We start from the raw sequence: 10,879 nt of genomic DNA on the forward strand, positions 1-10,879 counted from the left end.
CGATCCAGTCACCTTGCAAAGAACTTCTCACAAGGACTTCAAGCTCAAGATTCTTAAGCTTCCCTTGGCTCGAACACAGTTTACCCAGGGGTATGATATCAAATTCATAGGTTTTACTTCAGCATATGTAGGTTTTGCATAAATAACCTTTTGAGCCTTTAGTGATGTTATTCATGTAGTTTCAGAACCATAATTGCTTTTCCATCCAGTTGCGATTATCCGCATTCTGATCTACTTATCCTTTCTAGCGCGAGTGTGCGTGTCGTGTTTGGTTTGTCGGATAACCTCTTACACGTGAACATCTGTCTTGACCCGGACCTATATCGAGAATATCCGTGCAAAGCTGGAAGTTTATGTTGTCCTGGGCCTTATTTTATAAATTGATCTGATCTCAGAAATGGCTTTAACGCCACGAGCTTCGGATGGACTGGAAGTCGAAAATATTAGAGGCTGTAAACTCCTATCATGATTCAACATTAACAAGCCAGAAATCCACCTCTATCCGGAAGCAGAAGCGTTCTTGACTCAAGTCAAGCTTGGAGGGCAAAAGCGGTAGTACCAGGATGAAACGTAGAAATAGCGTTCGCATGTCGGTCTTCTGCGTTACAGTCTGTTAGAAGGTAGGGCCGTCTGTCTATCATGGCTTCTGGTGTTTCTATTCAAAGAAACGCTGGAAGTTGGTACCGGAGTTGATGCAGTTGACAAGAAACTGGAAGTCGCAAGAAAGTGGATTGAAGCTGAAATTAAAATGGTCAGCCCACGTTTGTCACGCTACATTTGCGCTGCTGAGACGGGAGCACCGCTCATCGTGTCACTATAGAGATACATGGGAAGTGGTGTGAAGGTTATCCTTTGTTGGCGTAGTGACAGAAGTAGTTCAAGAAGATGTATTACTCTCTAAATACCTCCGGCAAAAACTTTTGTTTAGCTTGCGTAGTCATTGATAAGATATGCATCCAAGGAACTGACAGATAATCATGTCTCCAAAAGAGTAAGATTAGTACTCAAGGAGGACGTAAAGTCTTCCTCCACTACTGACGTCTGTCATGTGTCAAGTGCAACGCACTGGCTGAGAAGGAAGTTATTCTTTAGTGACCTAAGGATACAAATCATATTTTTTAAGTAATATCATGATGTGATGACAATACCTACCATACGTGATGTTTCGGATTAAGTACTGCTTTCTAATGCTGATTTGATTCTCAGAAACGAATTTTGAGTCACACGGCAATAGTCTCAATCAAGGAAACATCCTTGGGATCTAAATAATAGTGCTAATAGTGCATGCCTATAGCAAATGCAAAGTAGCGACGATTTCGACACAAAACACTTATGACTAGAAAATTTTTGATGCAGAACAACATGATTAAATGACGGCTTTTTAATAAGTGCTTCGGTGAATGTAATGGGGTGGTAGGCTCATTACACAGTTTGCGCGGTACACACTTTGATACTGACTAACTAAGTCTGCGCTACGCTGATTATTAAAAGGTTACGATTATGTACATCTTTCCGGATTTAGGTTGAAATTTGGATCAAGATAAAACCACCTATAATATATTGAGTCTTCATCTGATCAAGATATCCACACACGGTTGTAGTTAAGGGGGTGCGAACGACAGCTACGTGAGTAGACCAAACCTCAAGATAATGCTACCTCAGCGCAAGAGTGCGTTTAACGAGCAGTCCAGTTACAGCTGGTAGCAATACACCGCCGGAATTGATGATGTCCGATTTCAAATATCAGATTAACTCTCAGCTCAGCCGTTACCGTTGGATTAATCCAATTGTCCGCATCTGTCCGATGCGGAATGGGCCGTCTTCGGCGAGATTTATCGAACCCTTAGAGTAAAAGCCATCACCCAATTGTTACGTCACGATCAAGATGTGGTCAAGGGGCACGTCCAACCTCTCATAGTTTATGAAGCCCACCTTGTCGAACATGTCTCGACGCCCTATCTCTCCCGATTCTCCCGATCCGGTTGTCCGAGTGAAGGTCCCACCATCCCCGCGAAGCGAAGTCGACTCAAAACCGCTAGAGATCGCGATCAAGCCTTTATTTGGAAAGAAAGGAGAAAACCCCCACTTTTGTACCGCCAAGTGGATATAGCAATGGCAGCAACCTGGTTCACGAGGAACAGCAAAAGGTCGCATTAGCGGTTTTGCATACGCAAAATGCTGCCCATGAAAGGACTTACACGAGGTAGATCAACCATCTTGGTTATTTTTTGTTTTGAAAATCTCCCCAGAATCGATGCTTCTTCCGCCGAATGCGGCATCTAAACATAGCAGGATGTTTTCAAGCTGTCGCTAGAGCAACCGCACCATCTACGACTTCGTACAAGAACTTTGCAAGTTGCGAGCGTCGCTAACCGACAATACAATTCTGGAACTTGTGATTATAACCGTCTATATAGAGTGACTCGAGATCGGCTTTAAAAAGACCGAAGTCTTTCGTCGATATCAGACCAAGCTTGAAACTGCAAACTTCGTCGCCCTTCAGAAGGGTCAGCTCCAGCGACAGGCGTGTTAATCACCCACTGGTCCCGCCAACGTGAAGCCACCGTCAAGTGGTCGTCCTGAATCCATGGACCTGTTCGCAATTGCCCACCTACACGTAATTTGTTATGGTTGTGTCGAGTGGGCCACTTCCGACAGAGTTTCTCGATGAAGATTTATGGGTCCAAAGCCACTAGAGTATTAGTCGAGGAGGGTGGCGTGGTGCCAGCCGACGCGGCGACCGTTCGGCCACTTCCCGGAGCGGTGGAGGAGTCTCATCCCTCAACAACGTCGATGTTGTATTGTGCTTCCCCTGTCGTTGGAAACGCGCAGGTCTAGAAGATGGGGACGGCCTATTGGGGTGATATTAGCGACTACATTTTACGCTTATGTTGTCCAGGGGAAGCGCTGGCCCCTGGGAGGTTTCGATTTCCCAGAAAAGTGGAGAGAAAGGGAAGCTTCTCGTTGTTATGGCAACGGTGAAGGGTTTTCAGTGTATCCTCCAGAGTCCTTATTGGCTCTAAGGTGTCAACATTTTACTCTGGACGGAGAATCCTCTCCATTTCGATGCAGTATGTGCGAAAACGAATGGTAAAACTCATGTCCGTCTTGCGATGAGTTCAATTGTTATGCAACAGATTATCGAATCGATTGACGAGTCAAACCGTTGGGGTTTGACTTGAATTGACATTCTCCGTTGTCGACATAGAGATCGGTATGCTCTCATACTATGCGTGAATAGAAGACGACGAGCCAATAATCGCCTAGAGAACCAGTCAGCTCGCCGGGTAGAAATCACACCTACGAAACGTCATGAGCCGTCTGTGACTATCCACCAGCGTAACAACTCCGCAATCAAAGATAGCGCTCACTATGATGGCGTTTGCCGCATTGTTGTGAAGGTACAATCACCAAGCGGGTGTGGTTTGCGAAGCCAATTGTGTCAAAACGAGTTATTGCTCCATGCGTTAATGCTAATGTGAAAGGTGTCGCTTCGACGATTAAATCCATAAAAATAGAAGATTATTACGCTCGAGTAACAAAACCACTGTGGAAGCTCTTGCTGCGATAGTAAAATCTATTGTGATAATTCACTATGCTCCAGTAGCCGATTCTACTGTGAAAGCAACAGCTCCAACGGCTAACGCTATTGAAAAAGCCCTATACACTCCAGTAAAGAGCACAATTGTGGAGATTGAGTCTCCAGTAGCTAACGTTAGTGGAGACCACGTCATGATCCGATAGTACGAGCTATTGTAGTAGCTAAAGCTCCAGTAGATAAAACTACTACAAGCTGAATGCTTCCACAGGCATTTCTACCGTGGATATCATTGCTCCGTAGTTGATTTTACTGTGGAAGCTAATGCTCCAGTCGTTTATACCACTGCGGAAGCGCAACATTTAGTATTGAACGCAGTTAAAGGATTACCCGTCCAGGCTTATAAGGCCCCACTGCCAGTAATATCTGCTCTCACGAGCCTGGGAGAACTAGCCCCCCCAAGTTTCTTAAATACCTTAAGAATGGTGCGCTGACCAAAATCGTTATGATTCGTCGTGCAAGTGCAGCAACAGAAGAGGGTAAGACGTCTTCTGTCCTAGATCCCAGTGTCGTCGGAGATCTTCGACAGCGATTTGAATCCCGACACGGGCCAATCATTCTCAAAAATCCGCGCGATTTTTATTTCGTTCTTGTACGGTAACGTGTTTGAGTCCGGAACTCCCACGTGTCCTCTCGCCAAATCGTGATATACGACACGAGATCGAGATTGAACTAGGTGCAGGATTTCTACTATCGCGTCAATGACCGATGCTAGCCAAGCAATCCCAGATTATAGACTCTTTCTCTGCTACCAAACAGCAACGCGGGTGGGTAAAAAAGAGTAAATCTCTCCACATTGAGGCAATGTTTCGCGTTCGCTAACCTAATCGCAAGTGGCGCATTGTACACGTATACAGCAACTAGAACGCCAAAACTGTCCCAGCACGAACGCCTTTTTCCATTAGCTCAAAACGCTTCAGCGTACTAAATCCAGTAGTTGGCCACTATCAAATTTTAATGAACCTTCCATCACTTCCGGTAAGCACAACAAGCGGTAGCTTTTTGTGATGCCAGAAAGACTCTCCGATGCACCAGCGATATCAAACCGTTTTGTCACGCATTAATTCCGTCCATTGTGATCGTTCACGCTGACGTATATTTACATATTTTGTCCATTCAAAACCCGAAACAGGCCGATCTACCGATCGAATTCATTCCAAACACCTAGGATAGATATTGGCGTGTATGACGACATAAACACTTTGTCGACATTGGGTGAATATTCGGGTATCAGGTTTGGGCTGTTTTGTCGGCGTCGACGGTGTTCGGGCGGACTCAGCGAAGATCAACGCAACCTCAGATTGTCTGACGCCATCTAACTAGAAGGATCTGAGGAAATGGTTGGGTTTGGTTAGCTACCACCATCGTTATACCAATATTTTGCTGATATGGCACACCAGGTGTCAGACTTGTTGAAGAAATTTGTAGAAAAGTTATGGACAAATGATTGTGATGTTGCCTTCGGCGATATCAAACATAGCTTGCAGGCAGCGCCTATTTTGGCATTACCAAATAACGATTTACCATACAGTGTCGTGTGCGACGCCTCCAACTTTGTCATCGGATGTGCATTGCTGCAGCAAGATGCTAATGGACAGGAGCGTGTCATCTTGTATCAGTCGTAGCAGCTGAAGCCAGCTGAACGGAATTACTCCTTCACGATTATAAATGGTTGGCAATGAAGTATGCTTAAGTAAAGTATAGAGCTCACCTCTTGGGATTCAAGCCATTCGTCGATTATACCGACCACGCATCGCTGCGTACCGCGACTCAAACGCCTCATTTGTCACAGCGGATGGCTCGTTGGTTAGCATTCTTTGCAAAATACAACTTTATAGTGGCTTATAAGCCAAATTGAATGTCGTGGCGGATGGCTTATCTCTCTATCCCGATTACGAATTATCCGTGGTTTTGCAAGCTACTTCCAGCGTAATCGACATGATACTTCAAGCGTATCCGAACGACCCAGCTTGTGCTGTATCCATAAGTTGTTGACAACCACAAATGGTTCAGTCTTATCAACATTATCCCTGCGAGTTCGCTATTGAACTCATCGATACTCCCTCGACGATGATTTAGAAGGTGATAATAAGTTAGTACGCTGCCGTCTCTTGTCTGGGATCTTTTAAGCTCCTTTCCCGAGACATCGGACCCTTCAAGGCCTTAAAATGTGCCGGAAAGTGCACTTACCAAACTGGATCCGTATCCATCCAATGTTTTATGTCCGCTTGCTCAAGTCATACCTTAACAATTTCTGTCACCGTACGGAGTGTACGAACGAAATTGATCGTAGTCCGGTGACGGAGATCGTGAATGAGGACGAGCGCGTCGTTTAAACTATAGAGTCGAATCACTCTGTGTCACAGCATTCTAAAGTTATTGAACTTCGTCACGAAGACATTAATACTCCGCTTGGAGCCGAGTGGCACACGTCCACAGAGCAGATTTTGCTGTGTGAACGTTCACTTCCATATGGCAGCCCACAAGATTCCGTTTCCCTTGATGACCAGTTTTCAGGATCGATTCTCGACGATGCTACAACTTTGTCCAGACACATCGTTGCGTCCCTCATCTGCAGGTGTGGCATCGATGAAAACGCCATCAACGACACCGCTGTCGAGTTTGGCCACCGAAGATTCCGTTGCCGGCGGTAAACCGAGACGGGGTTGCCTACTTCCATGTGAAAAAGATTGCGTTGGCACACCGACCCCGTGGTGAGCTACAGCTCCTTGTGAAATGGCTCGGCCATCCGGATTCGAATAGCTTGTGGGAGCCACATTCGTAATTCCTTGTTGATTGCCATGACACAGTCCGTAAGTGGGCAGTTGCGAACCCCCACTGGCTTCACTAGGAGCCGAAACGAAAGAAAAAACTCGTCCTATCGCTTGGGCTCCAGACATGGAAGACGACGACGAATGCAGTGAAGAGCAGGTGGTGGATACCCCCAACAAGTCTCAACGACATGCAACATAATCTGCTTCGACCTGTTCCTCACATACGAGTTTCGCGTATCACAAACGCATATCGCGCACCTTGGCGGTCGCCTGATAACGACAAAAAAATCTGTCCGGTTTGCGATGGTTTTCAATTGCAATCGACTCGGTGACGTGTACACACTCCGAGAATACTCTGTCGATGTCTTTGGGCGACACCGCTAACCATTTGCGCCCATGGTACTCCACAAACATTATAGTACGGATTGCGTGCGTCGCAATAACGTTCCGGATGGAGTTGCCTGATTTGATACAGGGGACCCTTTAGGTTACTTGAGTTCAATCCCATACCAGTGCTGGACTTTGAAAGGTGTGGAATGTGCCACACGTCGTCATTCGGCAGCAATTGCAAAGAGTATTATTCGCGTATGATACCGGCTGCTGGCGTCGTCACCGTTTGCGCACAAATGGAGGTGTGGGCGCAGTCACTGAGTTTTGGGAGTCTTTTGCTTTGGCAACGCGAGGTGGAGAAAACTATTTCTTTTTATGGGAGTCCGCCGATATGTGGTCGTCGCTCGACTCGATATTTGGAATTGTAGCGGGCTGTTTCAGCTCTCCAACCCATGGAGAAAATCAAATAGAGCTGCTGTCGTCTTCGTCGCTGTCCGACTTTGAAGGCGCCTTCGTTTCCGGTTTCATTTGTTGTGTTGGCGACTCCGCTTGACGCTGACATTGCTCCTTGTCAAGTTTTTCGAGCTTGACAGTCTGGCGTGTTCGCATCTCTGCGACAGGCGTGTCGCTGTCGCTGTCGCCAGGCTCGAGAGGAGCTGTTCTGCGTTTATTCCGAACAGATGCCTCTCGGGCCGGCGTCTCACATAATATCATTTCCGACATTCTCGCTCCGCTTTTAGCCTCAAGTGGTACGAGTATTTTCTCCAAAACAACCTATTTTGACACATGTGTATGTCCCATTTTTGGTGAAGGGTTGTGTGATGGGGTGGTAGGTCCGTTACACAGTTTTGTGGTACACACTTAGTTACTGGTCAACTTAACGTCCAACACACTCATTAGTAGGGAACAATTAGGTACATTTTTCCGAATGTAGGTTAAGATTAGGATTAGTATAAAACCACTTATAATGTATTTAATCTTTATTTGATTAAGAGATCCACTCAAAGTTGTGTTTAAAGAGACGCGTACGACAGCTACGCGAGAAGACTAAGCCTCAAAGTAACGTCACATCAGCGCAGTAGTGCGTGGAACCAGCTGTCCCGTTACATTAAAATAGTAATACCCCTCGCCATGCGTTTGAAGCTTCGAGTAGTATGCGCTATGCTCTGCGGGTGACTAATTATGCATCGAAACTGTCTGACGCAACGGCGACGCTCAATCATCTGATACCCCAGCTGACCAGGCCACAAGATTGCTATGCGAAAACCGATTTCGACAGTATATTCGTCTATAGTTGTGCAGAACATGGGTAGTCAGATGTGGAGTTTGACGGAGTGTATGTAATTGCGAGATTAGAATATGTACTTGCGCGGAGTGACCGCGGTGTTGAATTGACTCATTGAGTTTGAGTTGATTAACGCAGTACATGCTTTTCAGGGTTTACCCATCAAGCGTCAATGACTTAATTAATTTATGATTCCCTTAACCGCACCATAAAGACACCTCGGTTATGTTCGAGGAGGTCGATTGATCATACTCAACATGCTAACATCAATTAAGCTACGCTTCGTAGAAAAATCAGTGGTGTTCAGTAATGAGGTTGATTGTCATGCGCCAAGTTCGCAATGCCGTGATCTTAACTTAGTCTTATATAGCGCAGACACTGCCTGTGTAAGTATATTTGCTTCATTCAGCGAAATCTTCTGCCCCGCAACATATTCGTGTATAGATGTATACTTCTGGCATCGGCGTGTCGCTACTGGACATCCCGACTTGTATCATACGTTCCGGTAATGCCGACAAGAAAATGATTTTTATTCCTAGCATGACAATGATAGTTCGAACAATCCCGTGTTCTGCTTAAATTTACTGAAGCCATATTCTGATCTTATGTCAATAAGCTAGCTGCGTATTAAGAGCTCTGTTGCAGACAGAGCTGCGTCTCCACCATTTCTGTAGCTGAGCTAAACTCTCCTCCAAAGCAGCGACGTAATCCTGAGTCGGGTGCCTCAGTGTGATGGCTAACAACCTCAAGATCTGGTTCATCTTAGTATACAATTCACGCTGACACGCTCGGAGAAAGCTGGCGTGCTGCCACATCTGAGACCCTTCGTACTTATCACCCGAGAAAAATCATCTGTTATTTGGGTACTCAGTTCGTGATTTGCTCAAAAACACCAATGCTTAACCAGAGAAGTGTGGAGTGTGTAGAAAATACAGCTTGCAAGATTTTATGGAAAGTCTCACGCCAGCTCCTATCTTTGCCATTGTCCTATTGTTCCAGAAACAGATTTAGGATCACTTTTCATCAGATTATAGTTTTCTGTAATTTTGTACTGTTCATGTTCCGTAATCAGATCTATAGTGCAATCATTTGGCTTTCTTAAATCATTAAATATCAGCCTAAAGAATTTTTTTGTATACCTTTTACAGGAAAAATGGATCGCTCATGTTCCGTCCGTATACTGCCACAAACCCTATGTCGATGAGAGTCGGAGTAAAGCTTATAGCTTTTTTCTTAGGATCATTGTTGAATTCATCATCGCGATCAATGGTGGCCAAGGCGAATTATACGACGAGTGTCTGCAATTTATTTCGTTTGTATAGCGTGGTGGTGCTATTGTGTTCTGGACTTACCGTGATAAATACAGCCGCAGTAGCATCCTCTGTTATTCGATACGGTAATACGCACAGCTCGCAACCATCAAGTAAAAAACTCCGTCATTTTACCGAAGAGAGGGTTGGGCCAAGTCCAGCTGCGATTCAAGATATAGTAAGATCGATTGCTACATCATGGCTTGGAAACCTCTTTCCGCAAAATCTGTGGGTGATGAGGTTAAAGTTTAAGCCTACTTTAGAAAACGGGTTACCAAAGGACGCAGAGAAGACAGCGAACTTTTTCGGAAGTCAAGAATTTCTGGATTGGGACCATTTTGCCGCCAGTAATTACGAAGGAGACGAACAGATACGCGATAAGCTGATGATCGAGGTGTTACTGGAACGTCTTCAATTACCCCAATTGCTTCCACATCTCCGTGGTGATGAAAACCGGGCAGACACTCTTGCAACTCGCCAACGTTTTGATGCCGCGCTTCTTAACTTGTACGATCTGCAGAATAGACATTACGATATGACTAAAGTCGTATTGCCGTGGATAAATTCCAAACACGATTCGGAACAGGAGCTCGCGGGTGATCTCTTCAAACAGATACATAATCTCAAATTTATCGATCATACAAAAAAAAAAGCAAGAACTTAAGCATCGCATAAGGGCTCAGTGGCGCGTGCGCTACCATAGGCAATGATAATGGATAATATAGTCCCAATTGTGCATCTTGACTCTCATTATATTCTCTCGTTGATTCTAGGAAGCACTTCAGGATATTTTATTTTTGCAACAGCTGCATTCTCGACCTAAGTACTCGTCAGCATCTCGAAGAATGCAGGCGTACCACAGGCAGAATCTCTACGTGGTTTTGACCACCCGATACTGCTAAACCAGATGACCGATATGAAGCTGAAGGCCAATAAAAATCATCTGAGCCAAACTAATATTTAAACGATAAGAACAAGTAGTCAGGTCCTCGCATTTAGTAAGCTCCTCCTCATCAATGAGTGAGACTTGGCGATCACAATGAACACTGTCGTGCATGCATGTTCTTTTTGTGTCCTTGCAAATGTCTTGCGATCGATCTAAAGGTAAGCTATCGAGACAGCGATCAGTGCGGAACTAATTATTCATTCCTATGTCAGTGAGGTTTCAGCTGTGCTTTTGTATAATGTAGAGCTTGTAACATCCTTTCAACTCGGACTCCAATACAATGTACAAAGGTATCGATCTGTGAGCACTGATCATAATTGACGTATTATTCAGCATCTGTGAGCACTGATTATAATTGACGTATTAAGCCGAGCTGAAATACCGATGAAGTGTCGCTCAAGCTTCGTATTATCTAACAAAACAATAACTTTGGTGATAACACAAAAACAGGTATTGCTGCTATGCTCGAAATGGCATGCTTTCAATCTGTGAACACTATTCACGCTTCATGTAGCGGCGACATCTCTGACGTTGTTATGTTATGTCCAGCAAGATTCAGGGCGATGCAGGGGCAGATATAGTTCAGTAACAACTGATATCTCGTCTCGAATTGCATATATACAGAGAGGTCAATAA

At 45.0% G+C, this 10,879-nt stretch overlaps 4 protein-coding genes across 4 annotated transcripts; 3 read left to right on the forward strand and 1 right to left on the reverse strand.

Moving 5' to 3' along the window:
- Positions 1 to 563: 563 nt before the first annotated feature.
- Positions 564 to 820, forward strand: PHALS_09039 (uncharacterized protein; the record flags this gene model as incomplete). Its single annotated transcript, XM_024721837.1, has 2 exons — positions 564 to 570; positions 666 to 820. 2 exons carry the CDS (start codon positions 564 to 566, stop codon positions 818 to 820), a joined length of 162 nt encoding a protein of 53 aa, XP_024571596.1.
- A 5,291-nt stretch (positions 821 to 6,111) lies between these two features.
- On the reverse strand, positions 6,112 to 7,425 carry PHALS_09040 (uncharacterized protein; the record flags this gene model as incomplete). Its single annotated transcript, XM_024721848.1, has 2 exons — positions 6,112 to 6,445; positions 7,202 to 7,425. 2 exons carry the CDS (start codon positions 7,423 to 7,425, stop codon positions 6,112 to 6,114), a joined length of 558 nt encoding a protein of 185 aa, XP_024571597.1.
- Positions 7,426 to 9,253: 1,828 nt separating this feature from the next.
- Positions 9,254 to 9,961, forward strand: PHALS_09041 (uncharacterized protein; the record flags this gene model as incomplete). The annotated part of the gene is made up of 1 exon (XM_024721859.1): positions 9,254 to 9,961. The coding sequence occupies one exon, from the start codon at positions 9,254 to 9,256 to the stop codon at positions 9,959 to 9,961; it is 708 nt and encodes a 235-aa protein (XP_024571598.1).
- Positions 9,962 to 10,379: 418 nt separating this feature from the next.
- Positions 10,380 to 10,879, forward strand: PHALS_09042 (uncharacterized protein; the record flags this gene model as incomplete). The annotated part of the gene is made up of 4 exons (XM_024721870.1): positions 10,380 to 10,401; positions 10,488 to 10,533; positions 10,612 to 10,693; positions 10,793 to 10,879. 4 exons carry the CDS (start codon positions 10,380 to 10,382, stop codon positions 10,877 to 10,879), a joined length of 237 nt encoding a protein of 78 aa, XP_024571599.1.

The sequence above is a fragment of the Plasmopara halstedii genome, assembly GCF_900000015.1.
Source record: "Plasmopara halstedii genome assembly, contig: Scaffold_34, whole genome shotgun sequence".
In the NCBI taxonomy this organism is placed as follows: Eukaryota; Oomycota; class Peronosporomycetes; order Peronosporales; family Peronosporaceae; genus Plasmopara; species Plasmopara halstedii.